We start from the raw sequence: 22649 nt of genomic DNA, 5'->3' as shown, positions 1-22649 counted from the left end.
CCAACGCTCTAACCACTAGGCTACCTGCCACCCCCTGGCCCACTACCACCACCCCCTGGCCCACTACAACCACCCCCTGGCCCAACGCTCTAACCACTAGGCTACCTGCCACCCCCTGGCCCACTACCACCACCCCCTGGCCCACTACAACCACCACCACCCCGCCCACTACCACCACCAGGCCCACTACCACCACCCCCTGGCCCACTACAACCACCCCCTGGCCCACTACCACCACCAACACCCCGCCCACTACCACCACCAGGCCCACTACAACCACCCCCTGGCCCACTACCACCACCAACACCCCGCCCACTACCACCACCAGGCCCACTACCACCACCCCCTGGCCCACTACAACCACCCCCTGGCCCACTACCACCACCAACACCCCGCCCACTACCACCACCAGGCCCACTACAACCACCCCCTGGCCCACTACCACCACCAACACCCCGCCCACTACCACCCCCTGGCCCACTACCACCACCCCCTGGCCCACTACCACCCCCTGGCCCACTACAACCACCACCCCCTGGCCCACTACAACCACCACCCCCTGGCCCACTACAACCACCACCCCATGGCCCACTACTACCACCACCCCCTGGCCCACTACTACCACCACCCCATGGCCCACTACTACCACCACCCCCTGGCCCACTACTACCACCACCCCTGGCCCACTACTACCACCACCCCATGGCCCACTACTACCACCACCCCTGGCCCACTACTACCACCACCCCCTGGCCCACTACTACCATCACCCCCTGGCCCACTACTACCACCACCCCCTGGCCCACTACAACCACCACCCCCTGGCCCACTACCACCACCACTAGGCCCACTACCACCACCACCAGGCCCACTACCACCACCACCTGGACCACCACCACCCCAGGAAGCCTGTATCCCTCCACTGCTCCCCTCAGCAAACTCCCTCTGCAGTTCTCTCTTCTGGGTGAGAGACTCCTCTTCTGATGGTTAACAATGCATTGGATTTTTTATTTTTATTGAACCTTTGCCTATTTAACTAGGCAAATCAGCTCGGGGATTAAACAGGGCAACTTTTTGGTTACTGGCCCAACGTTCTAACCACTAGGCTACATGCCACCCCCTGGCCCACTACAACCATCCCCTGGCCCACTACCACCACCCCCTGGCCCACAACAACCAACCCCTGGCCCACTACCACCACCCCCTGGCCCACTACCACCACCCCTGGCCCAACGCTCTAACCACTAGGCTACCTGCCACCCCTGGCCCACTACCACCACCCCTGGCCCACTACAACCACCCCCTGGCCCAACGCTCTAACCACTAGGCTACCTGCCACCCCCTGGCCCACTACAACCACCCCCTGGCCCACTACAACCACCCCCTGGCCCAACGCTCTAACCACTAGGCTACCTGCCACCCCACAACCACCCCTGGCCCAACGCTCTAACCACTAGGCTACCTGCCACCCCCTGGCCCACTACCACCACCCCCTGGCCCACTACCACCACCCCTGGCCCACTACAACCACCCCTGGCCCAACGCTCTAACCACTAGGCTACCTGCCACCCCTGGCGCACTACAACCACCCCCTGGCCCACTACAACCACCCCCTGGCCCAACGCTCTAACCACTAGGCTACCTGTCACCCCCTGGCCCACTACCACCACCCCCTGGCCCACTACAACCACCCCCTGGCCCAACGCTCTAACCACTAGGCTACCTGCCACCCCCTGGCCCACTACCACCACCCCCTGGCCCACTACAACCACCCCTGGCCCAACGCTCTAACCACTAGGCTACCTGCCACCCCCTGGCCCACTACCACCACCCCCTGGCCCACTACCACCACCCCTGGCCCACTACAACCACCCACTGGCCCAACGCTCTAACCACTAGGCTACCTGCCACCCCTGGCCCACTACAACCACCCCTGGCCCACTACAACCACCCCTGGCCCACTACCACCACCCCTGGCCCACTACCACCACCCCCTGGCCCACTACAACCACCCCCTGGCCCAACGCTCTAACCACTAGGCTACCTGCCACCCCCTGGCCCAACGCTCTAACCACTAGGCTACCTGCCACCCCCTGGCCCAACGCTCTAACCACTAGGCTACCTGCCACCCCCTGGCCCACTACAACCACCCCCTGGCCCAACGCTCTAACCACTAGGCTACCTGCCACCCCCTGGCCCACTACCACCTCCCCCTGGCCCACTACCACCACCCCCTGGCCCACTATACAACCACCCCCTGGCCCAACACTCTAACCACTAGGCTACCTGCCACCCCCTGGCCCAACGCTCTAACCACTAGGCTACCTGCCTCCCCCTGGATGGAGGATTGGACATATTTATTCTATAAACAACATCAAACATGGCATTTATTTGTGAAGTATTGGCCTTTACTTGTGTACGTTTGTGTTCTTTTCCACTTCAGTGGACTCTAGTGTTCCGTCCTGCGATGAGGGTATGTACCTGCCCAGGTTCGTGCAGCCGACACCACACAACGGAGAACATCTCCACGCCGAGGTCAACAAAGAGCTGGAGTTCAGGGTCAAGGCCGAGGCTACACACTCAACGTAAGAGACATGATAGTCTATAATACAGTATTGTACCCAGGATTATATTTCTAGTGCTTGAACTCCTGGTTGTAACAGGTCATCCTGGCTGTAACAGTGCGTCCTGGCTGCAACAGGTCATCCTGGCTGTAACAGTTTAGTCCTGATTTTAACAATAGATCCTGGCTGTAACAGTCCGTCCTGGCTGTAACAGTCCGTCCTGGATGTAACAGTCCGTCCTGGCTGTAACAGGTCATCCTGGCTGTAACAGTCCGTCCTGGCTGTAACAGTCCGTCCTGGCTGTAACAGGTCATCCTGGCTGTAACAATGCATCCTGGTTGTAACAGGTCATCCTGGCTGTAACAGTGCGTCCTGGCTGTAACAGGTCATCCTGGCTGTAACAGTGCGTCCTGGCTGCAACAGGTCATCCTGGCTGTAACGGTTTAGTCCTGATTTTAACAATAGATCCTGGATGTAACAGTTTAGTCCTGATTTTAACAATAGATCCTGGCTGTAACAGTCTGTCCTGGCTGTAACGGTCCGTCCTGGCTGTAACAGGTCATCCTGGCTGTAACAGTGCGTCCTGGCTGCAACAGGTCATCCTGGCTGTAACGGTTTAGTCCTGATTTTAACAATAGATCCTGGCTGTAACAGTCTGTCCTGGCTGTAACGGTCCGTCCTGGCTGTAACAGGTCATCCTGGCTGTAACAGTGCGTCCTGGCTGCAACAGGTCATCCTGGCTGTAACGGTTTAGTCCTGATTTTAACAATAGATCCTGGATGTAACAGTTTAGTCCTGATTTTAACAATAGATCCTGGCTGTAACAGTCTGTCCTGGCTGTAACAGTCCGTCCTGGCTGTAACAGGTCATCCTGGATGTAACAGTCCGTCCTGGCTGTAACAATGCATCCTGGCTGTAACAGTCCGTCCTGGCTGTAACAGTCCGTCCTGGCTGTAACAGGTCATCCTGGCTGTAACAGTCCGTCCTGGCTGTAACAATGCATCCTGGCTGTTACAGTCCATTCTGGCTGTAACAATGCATCCTGGCTGTAACAGTGCATCCTGGCTGTAACAATGAATCCTGGCTATAACAGTGCAGTCCTGGCTGTAACAGTGCATCCTGGCTGTAACAGTGCATCCTGGCTATAACAGTGCATCCTGGCTATAACAGTGCATCCTGGCTGTAACAGTTTAGTCCTGATTTTAACAGCACATCCTGGCTGTAACAGTTTAGTCCTGATTTTAACAACACATCCTGGCTATATCTAAAAATGTTATCACCTGTAGTACTTTTTCAGCGATTACAAATATTTTCTTCTGCAATCAATTATTTTGCTTATGTCACCCTACTGTATAAGTTCACCAAAAGTTCTAAGAAAACCAAGAGTTTTCCAATTAAGAGTATATTGTATTTTCTGTGAATGATCTGGATTGGTGTGGCTGTCTCTTTGCTAAGTGAGATGCTTGTGACGTCCAACTCTGATGTCACCCCACATAAATTGCAATTTAAAAACGGTTAAGGTAAAGGGTTAAGGTTAGGTAAAGTTTTTTTTTAAATAAAAATATACATATATTTCACCTTTTATTTAACAAGGTAGGCGAGTTGAGAACAAGTTCTCAATTACAACTGCGACCTGGCCAAGATAAAGCAAAACAATGCAACACAAACAACACATGGAATAAACAAAACATGCAGTCAAAAACACAATAAAAAAGTCTGTAAGGCAATAAATAGGCCATGGTGGTGAAGTAATTACAATATAGCAATTAAACACTGGAGTGATAGAGACTGGATTAATAGATGTGCAGAAGATGATTGTGCAAGTAGAGATGCTGGGGTGCAAAGGGGCAAGAAATGAATATCCGTATGGGGATGAGGTAGTTGGGTGGGCTATTTACAGATGGGCTGTGTAAAGGTGCAGTGATCTGTGAGCTGCTCTGACAGCTGGTGCTTAAAGTTAGTGAGGGAGATATGGGTCTTCAGCTTCAGTGATTTTTGCAATTCGTTCCAGTCATTGGCAGCAGAGAACTGGAAGGAAAGGCGGCCAAAGGAGGAATTGGCTTTGGGGGTGACCAGGGAAATATACCTGCTGGAGCGCGTGCTACGGGTGGGTGCTGCTATGGTGACCAGTGAGCTGAGATAAGGCGGGGCTTTACCTAGCAGAGACTTATAGATGACCTGGAGCCAGTGGGTTTGGCGACAAATATGAAACGAGGGCCAGCCAATGAGGGCATACAGGTCGCAGTGGTTGGCAGCATGAGTGAAGGATGCTTTGTTGCGAAATAGGAAGCTGATTATAGATTTCATTTTGGATTGGAGATGCTTTATGTGAGTCTGGAAGGACAGTTCACAGTCTAACCAGACACCTAGGTATTTGAAGATGTCCACATATTCTAAGTCAGAACCGTCCAGAGTAGTGATGCTGGACGGGTGGGCAGGTGCTGGTAGCGATCGGTTGAAGAGCATGCACTTAGTTTTACTTGCATTTAACTTCTTGAAACTCCCCATCCCGGATCCGGGATCGTGACTAAAGCCTCAGGCTCATTAGCATAACGCAACGTTAACGATTTCTGAAAATCGCAAATAAAATGAAAATAATGCGCCTACTCTCAAGCTTAGCCTTTTCTTATCAACACTGTCATCTCAGATTTTCAAAATATGCTTTTGAACCATAGCAATTCACTAATTTGTGTAAGAGTATGCTAAGCTAGCTTAGCATTTTGAGTAGCATTTAGCACGCAACATTTTCACAAAAACCAGATAACCAAATAAATAAAATCATTTACCTTCGAAGAGCTTCGGATGTTTTCAATGAGGAGACTCTCAGTTACATAGCAAATGTGCAGTTTTTCCTGAAAGCGTCTTTGTGTAGGAGAAATCGCTCCGTTTTGTACATCACATTTGGCTACCGAAACGAACCGAAAATTCAGTCACCTACAACGTCAAACTTTTTCCGAATTAACTCCATAATATCGACCGAAACATGGCAAACGTTGTTTGGAATCAATCCTCAAGGTGTTTTTTCACATATCTCTTCATTGATATATCGTTCGTGGAAGCCTGCATTCTTCTCTGAATTCTGTGGAAAAATACTTGCAGCTGACTTTTGCGCACCATTTTCGGCGCAGGACACCAGGCGGACACCTGGTAAATGTGGTCTCTTATGGTCAATCTTCCAATGATATGCCTACAAATACGTCACAATGCTGCAGACACCTTGGGGAAACGACAGAAAGTGCTGACTCACTCCTCTCGCATTCACAGCCATATAAGGAGACAATGGAAAACGGAGCCTCAAAAATCCTGCTCATTTCCTGGATGCCGTTTCATCTTGGTTTTGCCTGTAGCTCACATTCTAGGGCACGCACAGAAAATATCTTTGTAGTTCTGGAAACGTCAGAGTGTTTTCTTTCCAAAGCTACCAATTATATGCATAGTCGAGCATCTTTTTGTGACAAAATATTGCGCTTAAAACGGGCACGTCTTTTTATCCAAAAATGATATAGCGCCCCCAGAGTTTCTTAAGAGCAGGTGGAGGCCACCAAAGGAGAGTTGTATGGCGTTGAAGCTCATCTGGAGGTTAGTTAATACAGAGTCCAAAGACGGGTCCAGGAGTATACAGAATGGTATCGTCTGGGTAGAGGTGGATCAGAGAATCCTCAGCAGCAAGAGCGACATCATTGATGTGTACAGTAGTTTAAGTTAGGGGAGAGGTTAAGGTTAGGGTTCGGATTCAGGGTTGGGTCATCCGAGGATCCCACTTAGCATTTACCTTTTCCGTTTTATCTCCTTTCTAGGATTAATGATGTCATTGTCAGTGGACCTCTGAACATCACCAATCACATGACTACCCAGGGGGAGTTTGTCATCCGGTGGACACCCATCCGGGACAATCTGGGGGAGTATTTCCCCATTTGCTTCATCACTGAGGGGCTTTCTGGGTAGGTCTTATGTTTTATAATGCTAGAAACATCACCAGAACTGCTCTTCTACTTCCTGTACGTTCTGCTACTTCCTGTATGTTCTACTACTTCCTGTATGTTCTGCTACTTCCTGTATGTTCTGTGACTTCCTGTACGTTCTGCTACTCCCTGTACGTTCTGCTACTTCCTGTGTGTTCTGCTACTTCCTGTATGTGCTGCTACTTCCTGTATATTCTGCTACTTCCTGTGTGTTCTGCTACTTCCTGTGTGTTCTGCTACTTCCTGTATGTTCTTCTACTTCCTGTACATTCTGCTACTTCCTGTGTGTTCTGCTACTTCCTGTATGTTCTGCTACTTCCTGTACGTTCTTCTACTTCCTGTATGTTCTGCTACTTCCTGTGTGTTCTGCTACTTCTTTTACGTTATACTACTTCCGGTATGTTCTGCTACTTCCTGTATGTTCTGCTACTTCCTGTATGTTCTTCTACTTCCTGTATGTTCTTCTACTTGCTGTGTGTTCTGCTACTTGCTGTATGTTCTGCTACTTCCTGTACGTCCTGCTACTTCCTGTATGTCCTACTACTTCCTGTATGTTCTGCTACTTCCTGTATGTTCTTTTACTTCCTGTATGTTCTGCTACTTCCTGTGTGTTCTGCTACTTCCTGTGTGTTCTGCTACTTCCTGTATGTTCTGCTACTTCCTGTGCGTTCTGCTACTTCCTGTGCGTTCTGCTACTTCCTGTATGTTGTGCTACTTCCCTCTGGAGTTTCCTCTTTTTATGATATTTAATTTCACATGAGCGAGAGAGACTAATAATACATGTAATAATAATATTGTGCCATTGTTCACCCTGATCTTCTCTAACACTTTCAGATCTAGTGTCTATCAATCTGAGATGAGGTGTGTTGTGGTGGAGGTCGGACGCAGAAAGGGTTTGTACATTCTTCCACTATCAATATGCTGTGGTGTGTGATTGGACAATATGCTCTGGTGTGTGATTGGACAATATGGTGTGGTGTGTGATTGGACTATGTGCTGTGGTGTGTGATTGGACAATATGCTGTGGCGTGTGATTGGACAATATGCAGTGGCGTGTGATTGGACAATATGGTGTGGCGTGTGATTGTATAATTGTGCACTTTGATAACAGATGAAGCTGTGTATACTGTATGATACATACTATACCTAGACAACACATCTGAAATCACCAAACATGAAGGAAAGATAAAAATGAAACTCGAAATGAGCCCAACCAACTCAAATCATGGGTCACAGTCGGATTGTTTTGATTAAGACATTTATGCAAAAGATAGGAAGAAATACAACAATAAGAAAATATCTCCCGTGACAGTCAAAGCCAAGGTGGTGTGTGACGAGACCAAGATGACGGTAGAAGTGGAGAAGTCCTCTGTTACTGAAATTCACGAGGACCACCTCCGCCTCAACGATCCCAGTAACTCTGCCTGCGACCTGCAACGCCTCTCTAACAGCACCCACATCATTGGAGTCATCCCCCTCAATGCCTGTGGCACTCAGATAGAGGTGAGGCCTCCAAGATGTCAATATTATAGTGGGATGACACATGTACAGTATTCCTCTTTGTGTGAGACCCATTCACTCCTGTGTGTCTGTCTGCGTTCTCTATATTGAACCTGGTTCGAGGGGATATTCACCCCAAGGCACCAGCTTGGCTGACAGATCTTGAATTGGTTTCCTCAGAGAGACGGTCAAGATGTAGTGTTTTGGTGAGGGGTGGATTTATGCTGTCTGTGGGAAGATATTCCCTCAGAACAGTTTTGCATCAAAAGAGAAACCAACATGCTCACTCATAACCCCAAGAGGTTCACGGCAATATCAAAACTGAAACGATTGATCTTGGTAATGTGTGTAAAGTTCAGTGCGCACAAATGTAACTGTCTAGATGATTTTCCTCTCCATCTCTCTCAATCCAGGAGGACGACGACAACCTCATCTTCAAGAACCAAATCACCACCTTCGACAACCCCAACGACATCATCACCAGGCACCACCAGGTGGAGTTTCAGTTCTACTGCCAGTACGCCAAACGTGGCAACGTGTCCCTGGGCTTCACTGCACACAGGGACAGCATCACGGTGCTGGAGAAAGGCTTCGGCACGTTCACCTATCAGTTCGAGTTCTACCAGACCAGCCAGTTCGCCAACATGGTGGATCCCCGTGACTACCCGATAGACGTGGAGGTGAAGCAGATGATCTACATGGACATCGAGGCCGTGTCCACTGTGAACAACACTGAGCTCTTCGTGGAGTCCTGCAGAGCGGCGCCGTACGACAACCCCGACTACCATCCCACCTACCCCATCATAGAAAACGGGTGAGACTGAGCACACAGATTCAGATCAGCTTTATTAGCATGAGTAGCAAGGCTCCTGTTGGTAAAGCAAAGTGAGATAAATACATCACCAATAACATTCAAAATGATAATAATAGTAATGGTGATTAGAGCAAGGAAACACACACACACATATATATTAAAATATAAACACTGAGGCATTCATCAACCTCAGGGTGGACACTTGTCAGTACTGTGAGATGATAATAGATGCTGGGGAATATTCCAGACTAAAAGATTGTTATACTGCACTTACTGTATGTACTTTACATATTTACTGTACTCTGGGTTTTACCTGTGTGTTTTTTTACCAGGTGCATTGTGGACGAGACGGTTCAAATCTTCTCACCGCGTCACCAGAGGCATTTCCAGTTCGGAATGGAAGCTTTCAAATTCATCGGAATGCATGACCAGGTAAATGGGGGCAGATTGCTGCATCATTCAAGGATCACATCAAGGGTTATATCCTCTCAGTTCAGTGACCTTTAAACTCTCTGACTATAGGTGTACATCAGCTGTTCAGTGACCTTTGAACCCTCTGGCTATAGGTGTACATCAGCTGTTCAGTGACCTTTGAACCCTCTGGCTATAGGTGTACATCAGCTGTTCAGTGACCTTTGAACCCTCAGGCTATAGGTGTACATCAGCTGTTCAGTGACCTTTGAACCCTCTGGCTATAGGTGTACATCAGCTGTTCAGTGACCTTTGAACCCTCTGGCTATAGGTGTACATCAGCTGTTCAGTGACCTTTGAACCCTCTGGCTATAGGTGTACATCAGCTGTTCAGTGACCTTTGAACCCTCTGGCTATAGGTGTACATCAGCTGTTCAGTGATCCTGTGTGAGGCTGGGAACCCCAACACCCGGTGTGCCCAGGGCTGCGTCAACTCCACCTCCCCCCAGCCTGCTGGTCACCACCACCACCACCGCAAGAGAGAGGCCGCCATGCAAACGGCCAAACGCCACATCTCCCAGGGTCCTTTGCGCCTGAGAAAGAGTTCAGAGAGCTCAGGTAAGCTAACCCTGAGGGAAATGGCTGTGGCTTTAGATGAGCGACAAATCAAATGTTGTTGTGTTGTTGACGATACAGTATATTACAGTATATTATCAATGGTCCTCTGTAGCTCAGTTGGTATGCCAGGGTTGTGGGTTCATATCCCACAAGGGACCATTAAGAAGAAAATCCATGAGGATGAACCACTAGTGTAAGTTGCTCTGGTTAAGAGAGAGTCTGCTAAATGACTACTCATTTAGGAAGGACCTCGACAGTGGAATTTTTCAACAGGAAATAACATCTCTGCATAAACAGGTGTTTTTTTGTTTCACAAATAGTGTCTGTGTTAAAAAAAAGGTGTTTGTGTGTTTTCTTGTCTTTCCAGTGACCAACGTGAACATGGGGTTGATGGTTGGGTGTATCGTAGCAGCCGTTGCCATGCTGTGCGGAGTGATGCTCTACAAGTCCAAAACATCAGGCGTTAAATACCAGCCCCTGACAACATTTGAGACTTAGTCCCATGGCAGCCATCCTTTCACATATAGTCTGCATTATAGAAAGAAGGATGGTGGGAAATATTGAACATTTGAAAAGTGGTCTCTGACTTTAACGATGAAATGTCTCTTGAGATCAATACAAGAATACGCATTAATCCGTAAACGTACTTAGCGATGACTCCGATTATAACAATGTGTCTTGGCTGACCAGGTAAAAAGTTCTTAATAGCCACTCGAGCACCAGTAGGATTGCAGGTGTTCATATATCACAGGAAGCTGCTGAGGGGAGCACAGCTTATAATGTCTGGAATGGAGAGAATTGAGTGAATGGTATTTGATTCCACTCTACTCGTTTCACTCCAGCCATTACCATGGTCCCGTGATCCCCAATTAAGGTGCCACCAACCTCCTGTGATGTGTATATATATATATATTTACTGTAGCCTGTCCTATACACATTTGACCCATATAGTGCCCTCTAGTGTACAAATTAAATGTTATATACAAAGACAGAACAGCTAAAAACCACACAACATCTGTAGAGGTTTGGCCCAAATGTCTCCTACAACTTGTTTGACCAGTTTAACTCCTGCTTCTTCCTACTGTCTGTATTATGAATTGAATAACATTCTGCATGATCCAACATGGCTGCCCTGTTACATGTGGTCATCAGTGGAGCAGAAGTGATTTTATTAATGTCCTGCATGAGCCAACATGGCTGCCCTGTTACATGTGGTCATCAGTGGAGCAGAAGTGCTTTGATTAACATCCTGCATGATCCAACATGGCTGCCCTGTTACATGTGGTCATCAGTGGAGCAGAAGTGCTTTGATTCACATTCTGCATGATCCAACATGGCTGCCCTGTTACATCATCAGTGGAGCAGAAGTGCTTTGATTAACATCCTGCATGAGCCAACATGGCTGCCCTGTTACATCATCAGTGGAGCAGAAGTGCTTTGATTAACATCCTGCATGATCCAACATGGCTGCCCTGTTACATGTGGCCATCAGTGGAGCAGGAGTACTTTGATTAACATCCTGCATGATCCAACATGGCTGCCCTGTTACATGTGGTCATCAGTGGAGCAGAAGTGCTTTGATTAACATCCTGCATGATCCAACATGTCTGCCCTGTAACATGTGGTCATCAGTGGAGCAGAAGTGTTTTGATTAACATCCTGCATGATCCAACATGGCTGCCCTGTTACATGTGGTCATCAGTGGAGCAGGAGTGCTTTGATTCACATTCTGCATGAGCCAACATGGCTGCCCTGTTACATGTGGTCATCAGTGGAGCAGGAGTGCTTTGATTAACATTCTGCATGAGCCAACATGGCTGCCCTGTTACATGTGGTCATTAGTGGAGCAGAGGTGCTTTGATTCACATTCTGCATGATCCAACATGGCTGCCCTGTTACATGTGGTCATCAGTGGAGCAGAAGTGTTTTTATTAACATCCTGCATGAGCCAACATGGCTGCCCTGTTACATGTGGTCATCAGTGGAGCAGAAGTGTTTTTATTAATGTCCTGCATGATCCAACATGGCTGCCCTGTTACATGTGGTCATCAGTGGAGCAGGAGTCCTTTGATTAACATCCTGCATGATCCAACATGGCTGCCCTGTTACATGTGGTCATCAGTGGAGCAGAAGTGTTTTTATTAACATCCTGCATGAGCCAACATGGCTGCCCTGTTACATCATCAGTGGAGCAGAAGTGCTTTGATTAACATCCTGCATGAGCCAACATGGCTGCCCTGTTACATCATCAGTGGAGCAGAAGTGCTTTGATTAACATCCTGCATGATCCAACATGGCTGCCCTGTTACATGTGGTCATCAGTGGAGCAGAAGTGCTTTGATTAACATCCTGCATGATCCAAGATGGCTGCCCTGTTACATGTGGTCATCAGTGGAGCAGAAGTGCTTTGATTAACATCCTGCATGATCCAACATGGCTGCCCTGTTACATGTGGTCATCAGTGGAGCAGAAGTGCTTTGATTCACATTCTGCATGATCCAACATGGCTGCCCTGTTACATGTGGTCATCAGTGGAGCAGAAGTGCTTTTGATTAACATCCTGCATGAGCCAACATGGCTGCCCTGTTACATGTGGTCATCAGTGGAGCAGAAGTGTTTTGATTAACATCCTGCATGATCCAACATGGCTGCCCTGTTACATGTGGTCATCAGTGGAGCAGAAGTGTTTTTATTAACATCCTGCATGAGCCAACATGGCTGCCCTGTTACATGTGGTCATCAGTGGAGCAGAAGTGCTTTGATTAACATCCTGCATGATCCAACATGGCTGCCCTGTTACATGTGGTCATCAGTGGAGCAGAAGTGCTTTGATTCACATTCTGCATGATCCAACATGGCTGCCCTGTTACATGTGGTCATCAGTGGAGCAGAAGTGTTTTTATTAATGTCCTGCATGATCCAACATGGCTGCCCTGTTACATGTGGTCATCAGTGGAGCAGGAGTCCTTTGATTAACATCCTGCATGATCCAACATGGCTGCCCTGTTACATGTGGTCATCAGTGGAGCAGAAGTGTTTTTATTAACATCCTGCATGAGCCAACATGGCTGCCCTGTTACATCATCAGTGGATCAGAAGTGCTTTGATTAACATCCTGCATGAGCCAACATGGCTGCCCTGTTACATCATCAGTGGAGCAGAAGTGTTTTGATTAACATCCTGCATGATCCAACATGGCTGCCCTGTTACATGTGGTCATCAGTGGAGCAGAAGTGCTTTGATTAACATCCTGCATGATCCAAGATGGCTGCCCTGTTACATGTGGTCATCAGTGGAGCAGAAGTGTTTTGATTAACATCCTGCATGAGCCAACATGGCTGCCCTGTTACATCATCAGTGGAGCAGAAGTGCTTTGATTAACATCCTGCATGAGCCAACATGGCTGCCCTGTTACATCATCAGTGGAGCAGAAGTGCTTTGATTAACATCCTGCATGAGCCAACATGGCTGCCCTGTTACATGTGGTCATCAGTGGAGCAGAAGTGTTTTTATTAATGTCCTGCATGAGCCAACATGGCTGCCCTGTTACATGTGGTCATCAGTGGAGCAGAAGTGCTTTTATTAATGTCCTGCATGAGCCAACATGGCTGCCCTGTTACATGTGGTCATCAGTGGAGCAGAAGTCCTTTGATTAACGTCCTGCATGAGCCAACATGGCTGCCCTGTTACATGTGGTCATCAGTGGAGCAGGAGTCCTTTGATTAACATCCTGCATGAGCCAACATGGCTGCCCTGTTACATGTGGTCATCAGTGGAGCAGAAGTGCTTTGATTCACATTCTGCATGATCCAACATGGCTGCCCTGTTACATGTGGTCATCAGTGGAGCAGAAGTGCTTTGATTAACATCCTGCATGATCCAACATGGCTGCCCTGTTACATGTGGTCATCAGTGGAGCAGAAGTGCTTTGATTAACATCCTGCATGATCCAACATGGCTGCCCTGTTACATGTGGTCATCAGTGGAGCAGAAGTGTTTTTATTAACATCCTGCATGATCCAACATGGCTGCCCTGTTACATGTGGTCATCAGTGGAGCAGAAGTGCTTTGATTAACATCCTGCATGATCCAACATGGCTGCCCTGTTACATGTGGTCATCAGTGGAGCAGAAGTGCTTTGATTCACATTCTGCATGATCCAACATGGCTGCCCTGTTACATGTGGTCATCAGTGGAGCAGAAGTGTTTTTATTAATGTCCTGCATGATCCAACATGGCTGTCCTGTTACATGTGGTCATCAGTGGAGCAGAAGTGTTTTTATTAATGTCCTGCATGATCCAACATGGCTGCCCTGTTACATGTGGTCATCAGTGGAGCAGGAGTGCTTTGATTAACATCCTGCATGATCCAACATGGCTGCCCTGTTACATGTGGTCATCAGTGGAGCAGAAGTGTTTTTATTAACATCCTGCATGAGCCAACATGGCTGCCCTGTTACATCATCAGTGGATCAGAAGTGCTTTGATTAACATCCTGCATGAGCCAACATGGCTGCCCTGTTACATCATCAGTGGAGCAGAAGTGTTTTGATTAACATCCTGCATGATCCAACATGGCTGCCCTGTTACATGTGGTCATCAGTGGAGCAGAAGTGCTTTGATTAACATCCTGCATGATCCAAGATGGCTGCCCTGTTACATGTGGTCATCAGTGGAGCAGAAGTGTTTTGATTAACATCCTGCATGAGCCAACATGGCTGCCCTGTTACATCATCAGTGGAGCAGAAGTGCTTTGATTAACATCCTGCATGAGCCAACATGGCTGCCCTGTTACATCATCAGTGGAGCAGAAGTGCTTTGATTAACATCCTGCATGAGCCAACATGGCTGCCCTGTTACATGTGGTCATCAGTGGAGCAGAAGTGTTTTTATTAATGTCCTGCATGAGCCAACATGGCTGCCCTGTTACATGTGGTCATCAGTGGAGCAGAAGTGCTTTTATTAATGTCCTGCATGAGCCAACATGGCTGCCCTGTTACATGTGGTCATCAGTGGAGCAGAAGTCCTTTGATTAACATCCTGCATGAGCCAACATGGCTGCCCTGTTACATGTGGTCATCAGTGGAGCAGGAGTCCTTTGATTAACATCCTGCATGAGCCAACATGGCTGCCCTGTTACATGTGGTCATCAGTGGAGCAGAAGTGCTTTGATTAACATCCTGCATGAGCCAACATGGCTGCCCTGTTACATGTGGTCATCAATGGAGCAGGAGTCCTTTGATTAACATCTTGCATGAGCCAACATGGCTGCCCTGTTACATGTGGTCATCAATGGAGCAGAGTCCTTTGATTAACATCCTGCATGAGCCAACATGGCTGCCCTGTTACATGTGGTCATCAATGGAGCAGGAGTCCTTTGATTAACATCCTGCATGAGCCAACATGGCTGCCCTGTTACATGTGGTCATCAATGGAGCAGGAGTCCTTTGATTAACATCCTGCATGAGCCAACATGGCTGCCCTGTTACATGTGGTCATCAATGGAGCAGGAGTCCTTTGATTAACATCTTGCATGAGCCAACATGGCTGCCCTGTTACATGTGGTCATCAGTGGAGCAGAAGTGTTTTTATTAACATCCTGCATGATCCAACATGGCTGCCCTGTTACATGTGGTCATCAATGGAGCAGGAGTCCTTTGATTAACATTCTGCTTAGGAAATGTAGACCTATAGGCCAAATGCAAATAAATGATTTATAGATGTTTTTTAAATGAGTAAATTCCTTGTTGTTTACACAATTCATCTTGTTTAATCCATGTTTACTGGAGTAAAACTCAACTGTAAATAAGTTGACATCAGTGGATGTTTCTGAGGGGAGGACGGCTCATAATAATGTCTGGAACGGAGCGAATGGAATGGCATTAAACGCAGGGAATCCATGGAAACCATGTGTTTGATGTATTTGACACCATTCCATCCTTTTCCTCTCCAGACATTATCAATTACTTGTCCTCCCCAATTAAAGTGCCACCAACCTTCTGTGGTTGACACAGTTCAGTGATGAATACAAGTGGGTCATTCTTGGGCTGGGGTAATATTTCAGTCCCTTTGACTTTTTATATTACATTTCAAGTATTGGGTCACCGAAATGAAACGTTAACAGATTTTGTATAAACATTGAAATGTCCAGTATAATGAATTGAAATAAATATAGTATTAATTTAAACCTTATTATAAAAAAAAAAAATCGTATTTTTTAACTGACACTAAGAATTGTGTCATGTCCCCCAGGCGTTTGACATCATTTTTATTTGGGAAATTAATATGAAAATGTGCACATAATTAACAACTTCTTCCATTAATGTAAACAGATGTGTGTTGTTTTGTTGAGGATGTATTTTTATCAAATAAATACATGATTATTGATTAAAATGACACAATTTGACCTCTGTCCCTCAGTCTATACTCAACCCCGTCACACCAACCAAACTCTGCTAATAAAAATGCTCAGTCCCCCCTTTATGTGCCATCATTAACAGGAAGTGACATCATTTAACAATTTCCATCTTCATGGTACAGAAACAGGCAAGTAATCACATTGTTTTATATCTGTATTCTGTTGTTTTTTTAAAGTCAGGTGGGGATGGTGGAGCTGACCAACTCAACCCCGTTACATGAAATAAAGATGGAAAACTAGTACTTTTCAAAATGATACTTTAACCCATAAAAAATATACAATCTATTCATTTCATGCACACCATGTGGTCTCCTGTCCTTCACCACATGAGAAGCCGAGGCCATTTTGAGCCAAAAACATCCACCCGTCACGCGACATCTGGAGAGGCAATGCCTTTGCACCTTTGAAAGGAAGCACACGAACCGGCACGCCGATGCATTCCAGAGAAAGGTCAGGTCATTATGTTTGGGAGATGATGTGAGCCGGATCACAACTGGGAGGAAACAAACGATCACTGTGCAGGAAGTCAAGATGCAGAAAAGGTTCCTGGAGGACACCATGAAAAACCTGCACAGAATATTTTTTTATCAGAGAACGCTGAGAATCTCTCTTATGCTCTGTTTTGTCACCTGAGACCTTATTGGGCTGTTCACCCTTCCATGTCTGACTGAGACCAATTCTTATTTATGTAAAAGCTCCATGACAGTCTGATGTGTGGCTGAGAAGCTGAATCTCCTGGAGGTAATTGAGACCTCAAATCTGAAGAGCTTGACAGAGATGTTATCCTGCAAATCCTCTGGCAAGAAGTGCATGTACAGGAAGTGTGCTTTGTGCAGACAAACGTCTGTCCGCCTCTCCAGGTAAATGTGATGGTATGGCAAAAGTTTCCTTTCTCCAATGGGTCACAGAAGACAAGGCTATTGAAAAGAAAGCTCCTCATTTAGGATCCCTGTCAAGAACACTGTTGAGAGCACCCAGCAGAACCTTACCGAGTTGCTCCACAACTACATTCACAAGTTTAAGTAAACACCTGTTCAACATTAAGCAGCAATACACCTGCTGCCGTGAGCTCAGGAAAAACATGGCAACGGAGGAGACCTTGATCCATGTGGACTTTTCAGACAACTATGTATGCAGATACACATGGGAGATCCTGTTGCCTTTGGGGGATCCACACCTGCAGTCCTCTCTACATACCGGGGTACTTACTGTATGTTGACCAACAGAAGCCGATACGTGTCACAACCATCTCCCCCTCTAGGCACAAAGGCCTCCTATATGGAAACACCTCCATCCAGTGCTGGACTCCCTTCAGGACACACATCCACAAGTTTCTGTACTGCGCGTTTTTTACTGATGGTTCTGGCACGCAGTATAAGCAGAGAGGCAACTTCCTGCTTTTCACAACAATAATTACACAAACGGGGATTCAAAGCTGGTACGTGGAATTTTGAGTCAAGCCATTGAAAAGGGGCTCCTGATGGTGTGGGAGGAACGGTGAAGAGAACGGCGGTCAGGCTGGTGGCTGAGGGCCGTGATATCAGATGCACAGGAGCTTGACAAAGCCCTCCGTGAGACAAACACGTCAGTGAAGCTGTTCTTTGTGAAGAGGGCCGATGTTGAACGTGCGATGGAGATGATGCCAAAGCAACGATAAAAGCGATGCCCTCCACCATGAGAATATCAGCCCTGATAAAAGCGATGCCCTCCACCATGAGAATATCAGCCCTGATAAAAGCGATGCCCTCCACTATGAGAATATCAGCAACGATAAAAGTGCCCTCCACCATGAGAATATCAGCCTTGCTCCTGGTGAGCTGATGTCTCGTGATGTCGGCTGTCTTCGTTCAACAAAGAAGGAGCTAAACTGTACATGTTTTAACACACAGAGCTTCAGGTTCAGGCAGGAGGTCCTGGCTGCTCCAGAACAGCCAATGAGGAAAATCCACAAGCTGTGGACGAAATCCAGTGGGTAAATCCAGGTCTTCTTGGTCAGTGGTGTGTAGTGGAATATGATCATCTTCATCCAGGCATCATCCTCGACACGGATGAAATGAGTGTACAAGTGAATTATATGCATCGTTTAGGACCAAACAGATATTTTTCTGGCCTTCTCAAGACGACATCCACTGGTCTCAGTTTGTGGAAGTCCTTGAGATGATTCCACACCCCCACAGTGTGTGACAACCCACCATGTAGAGGTTGAGAGAGATGATTGGGCTCTCAGGAAGAAAACCACGAATGAATGAATGAAGGGTCGTCATGCCGACACGGGTGCTGTAGTTCCAGCTGTTCTAACATTCTAAATGCCCTTGGAAAATGTTCCTCCAGTTTGATGACACGCTGAGCCTTTCTGATGAAACCTGTTGAATGTTATTACCCTAATGCCTGATGTGTTTTTATTTGTTTCGATATTTACTGCAGTTTGGATAATAAAACCCAGATTATTCTAAATATATCTAATGTCCTTATTACATGGTTGCGTACAATGAAATGTAATGTTTTGGGGTAAATCTTGGAGGGATTTAAACTAGTTTATATGGAAACCGATGTGTCTCTTCAACCCTGTTAGAGTATTCAACCCTGTCACGCTAGTCTCAACCCTGTCACGCTAGTCTCAACCCTGTCACGCTAGTCTCAACCCTGTCACGCTAGTCTCAACCCTGTCACGCTAGTCTCAACCCTGTCACCCTAGTCTCAACCCTGTCACGCTAGTCTCAACCCTGTCACGCTAGTCTCAACCCCGTAACAGTATTCAACCCTGTCACGCTAGTCTCAACCCTGTCACGCTAGTCTCAGCCCTGTCAAGCTAGTCTCAACCCCGTAACAGTATTTAACCCTGTCACGCTAGTCTCAACCCTGTTACAGTATTCAACCCTGTCACCCTAGTCTCAACCCTGTCACGCTAGTCTCAACCCTGTTACAGTATTCAACCCTGTCAAGCTAGTCTCAACCCCGTAACAGTATTTAACCCTGTCACGCTAGTCTCAACCCTGTTACAGTATTCAACCCTGTCACCCTAGTCTCAACCCTGTTACAGTATTCAACCCTGTCACCCTAGTCTCAGCCCTGTCAAGCTAGTCTCAACCCCGTAACAGTATTTAACCCTGTCACGCTAGTCTCAACCCTGTCACCCTAGTCTCAACCCTGTCACGCTAGTCTCAACCCTGTCACGCTAGTCTCAACCCTGTCACGCTAGTCTCAACCCTGTCACGCTAGTCTCAACCCTGTCACCCTAGTCTCAACCCTGTCACGCTAGTCTCAACCCTGTCACGCTAGTCTCAACCCCGTAACAGTATTCAACCCTGTCACGCTAGTCTCAACCCTGTCACGCTAGTCTCAGCCCTGTCAAGCTAGTCTCAACCCCGTAACAGTATTTAACCCTGTCACGCTAGTCTCAACCCTGTTACAGTATTCAACCCTGTCACCCTAGTCTCAACCCTGTCACGCTAGTCTCAACCCTGTTACAGTATTCAACCCTGTCAAGCTAGTCTCAACCCCGTAACAGTATTTAACCCTGTCACGCTAGTCTCAACCCTGTTACAGTATTCAACCCTGTCACCCTAGTCTCAACCCTGTTACAGCATTCAACCCTGTCACCCTAGTCTCAACCCTGTTGCAGTATTCAACCCTGTCAAGCTAGTCTCAACCCTGTTGCAGTATTCAACCCTGTCAAGCTAGTCTCAACCCTGTTACAGTATTCAACCCTGTCACCCTAGTCTCAACCCCGTCACGCTAGTCTCAACCCTGTCATGCTAGTCTCAACCCCGTTACAGTATTCAACCCTGTCACCCTAGTCTCAACCCCGTCACGCTAGTCTCAACCCTGTCACGCTAGTTTCAACCCCATTACAGTATTCAACCCTGTCACCCTAGTCTCAACCCTGTTGCAGTATTCAACCCTGTCAAGCTAGTCTCAACCCTGTTACAGTATTCAACCCTGTCACCCTAGTCTCAACCCTGTTGCAGTATTCAACCCCGTTACGCTAGTCTCAACCCCGTAACAGTATTCAACCCTGTCACGCTAGTCTCAACCCCGTAACAGTATTCAACCCTGTCACCCTAGTCTCAACCCTGTTGCAGTATTCAACCCCGTTACGCTAGTCTCAACCCCGTTACAGTATTCAACCCTGTCACCCTAGTCTCAACCCCGTTACAGTATTCAACCCCGTTGCAGTATTCAACCCTGTCACCCTAGTCTCAACCCCGTTACAGTATTCAACCCTGTCACCCTAGTCTCAACCCCCGTCACGCTAGTCTCAACCCTGTCATGCTAGTCTCAACCCCGTTACAGTATTCAACCTTGTCACCCTAGTCTCAACCCTGTCACGCTAGTTTCAACCCTGTCACGCTAGTTTCAACCCCATTACAGTATTCAACCCTGTCACGCTAGTCTCAACCCCATTGCAGTATTCAACCCTGTCACCCTAGTCTCAACCCCATTACACTATTCAACCCCATCACGCTAGTCTCAACCCTGTCACGCTAGTCTCAACCCCATTACAGTATTCAACCCTGTCACCCTAGTCTCAACCCCATTACACTATTCAACCCTGTCACCCTAGTCTCAACCCCGTTGCAGTATTCAACCCCATCACACTAGTCTCAACCCTGTCACCCTAGTCTCAACCCTGTCACGCTAGTCTCATCCCCGTTGCAGTATTCAACCCTGTCACCCTAGTCTCAACCCCGTTGCAGTATTCAACCCTGTCACCCTAGTCTCAACCCTGTCACCCTAGTCTCAACCCTGTCACCTAGTCTCAACCCCATTACAGTATTCAACCCTGTCACCCTAGTCTCAACCCCTGTTACAGTATTCAACCCTGTCACCCTAGTCTCAACCCTGTCACGCTAGTCTCAACCCCGTTGTATTCAACCCTGTCACCCTAGTTTCAACCCCATTACAGTATTCAACCCTGTCACCCTAGTCTCAACCCCGTCACGCTAGTCTCAACCCTGTCATGTAGTCTCAACCCTGTCACGCTAGTCTCAACCCCGTTACAGTATTCAACCCTGTCACCCTAGTCTCAACCCCGTCACGCTAGTCTCAACCCTGTCATGCTAGTCTCAACCCCGTCACAGTATTCAACCCTGTCACCCTAGTCTCAACCCCGTCACGCTAGTCTCAACCCTGTCAGCTAGTTCAACCCTTACAGTATTCAACCCTGTCACCCTAGTCTCAACCCTGTTACAGTATTCAACCCTGTCAAGCTAGTCTCAACCCTGTTACAGTATTCAACCCTGTCACCCTAGTCTCAACCCTGTTGCAGTATTCAACCCCGTCACTAGTCTCAACCCCGTTACAGTATTCAACCCTGTCACCCTAGTCTCAACCCCGTTACAGTATTCAACCCTGTCACCCTAGTCTCAACCCTGTTGCAGTATTCAACCCCGTTACCTAGTCTCAACCCCGTTACAGTATTCAACCCTGTCACCCTAGTCTCAACCCCGTTACAGTATTCAACCCCGTTGCAGTATTCAACCCTGTCACCCTAGTCTCAACCCCGTTACAGTATTCAACCCTGTCACCCTAGTCTCAACCCCGTCACGCTAGTCTCAACCCTGTCATGCTAGTCTCAACCCCGTTACAGTATTCAACCCTGTCACCCTAGTCTCAACCCCGTCACGCTAGTCTCAACCCTGTCACGCTAGTTTCAACCCCATTACAGTATTCAACCCTGTCACGCTAGTCTCAACCCCATTGCAGTATTCAACCCTGTCACCCTAGTCTCAACCCCGTCACGCTAGTCTCAACCCTGTCACGCTAGTTTCAACCCTGTCACGCTAGTCTCAACCCCATTACAGTATTCAACCCTGTCACCCTAGTCAACCCCATCACGCTCTCAACCCCATTGCAGTATTCAACCCTGTCACCCTAGTCTCAACCCCATCACGCTAGTCTCAACCCCATTACAGTATTCAACCCTGTCACCCTAGTCTCAACCCCATTACACTATTCAACCCTGTCACGCTAGTCTCAACCCTGTCACCCTAGTCTCAACCCCGTTACAGTATTCAACCCTGTCACCCTAGTCTCAACCCCGTCATGCTAGTCTCAACCCTGTCACCCTAGTCTCAACCCCGTTACAGTATTCAACCCTGTCACCCTAGTCTCAACCCCGTCACGCTAGTCTCAACCCCGTTACAGTATTCAACCCTGTCACCCTAGTCTCAACCCTGTTGCAGTATTCAACCCTGTATTCTCAACCCTGTTACAGTATTCAACCCTGTCACCCTAGTCTCAACCCTGTTGCAGTATTCAACCCCGTTACGCTAGTCTCAACCCCATAATAATATTCAACCCTGTCACGTCTCAACCCCGTAACAGTATTCAACCCTGTCACCCTAGTCTCAACCCTGTTG

General features: G+C 47.7%; 1 protein-coding gene across 2 annotated transcripts; it reads left to right on the top strand.

Annotated features, from left to right (window-relative positions):
- Nucleotides 1-16270, top strand: LOC135529557 (CUB and zona pellucida-like domain-containing protein 1). 2 transcript variants are annotated; one of them, XM_064958229.1, is made up of 9 exons: nucleotides 3-964; nucleotides 2444-2585; nucleotides 6362-6505; nucleotides 7361-7419; nucleotides 7839-8029; nucleotides 8440-8840; nucleotides 9173-9272; nucleotides 9671-9869; nucleotides 10237-16270. In XM_064958229.1, the coding sequence occupies exons 1-9, from the start codon at nucleotides 703-705 to the stop codon at nucleotides 10365-10367; spliced, it is 1629 nt and encodes a 542-aa protein (XP_064814301.1). In that variant the 5' UTR covers nucleotides 3-702; the 3' UTR covers nucleotides 10368-16270. The 2 variants fall into 2 exon arrangements, with proteins under 2 accessions (XP_064814302.1, XP_064814301.1); XM_064958230.1 differs by lacking the exons at nucleotides 9671-9869; nucleotides 10237-16270 and adding an exon at nucleotides 9363-9463 and having other exon boundaries at nucleotides 1-964.
- Nucleotides 16271-22649: the final 6379 nt, after the last annotated feature.

Source organism: Oncorhynchus masou, unplaced genomic scaffold, assembly GCF_036934945.1.
Source record: "Oncorhynchus masou masou isolate Uvic2021 unplaced genomic scaffold, UVic_Omas_1.1 unplaced_scaffold_1184, whole genome shotgun sequence".
NCBI lineage: Eukaryota > Metazoa > Chordata > Actinopteri > Salmoniformes > Salmonidae > Oncorhynchus > Oncorhynchus masou.
Note: the sequence above shows the minus strand (reverse complement) of the source record. Positions and strands in the feature narration are given on the sequence as shown.

What these genes read in the sequence shown, in the direction of transcription:
- LOC135529557 (XM_064958229.1), top strand. Translation starts at nt 703, where the DNA reads ATGGCCCACTACTACCACCACCCCTGGCCCACTACTACCACCACCCCC. An exon ending in CCTGTGGCACTCAGATAGAG is followed by an intron (nt 8,030 to 8,439) that starts GTGAGGCCTCCA and finishes CTCTCAATCCAG; the next exon opens with GAGGACGACGACAACCTCAT. An exon ending in TACCCCATCATAGAAAACGG is followed by an intron (nt 8,841 to 9,172) that starts GTGAGACTGAGC and finishes TTTTTTTACCAG; the next exon opens with GTGCATTGTGGACGAGACGG.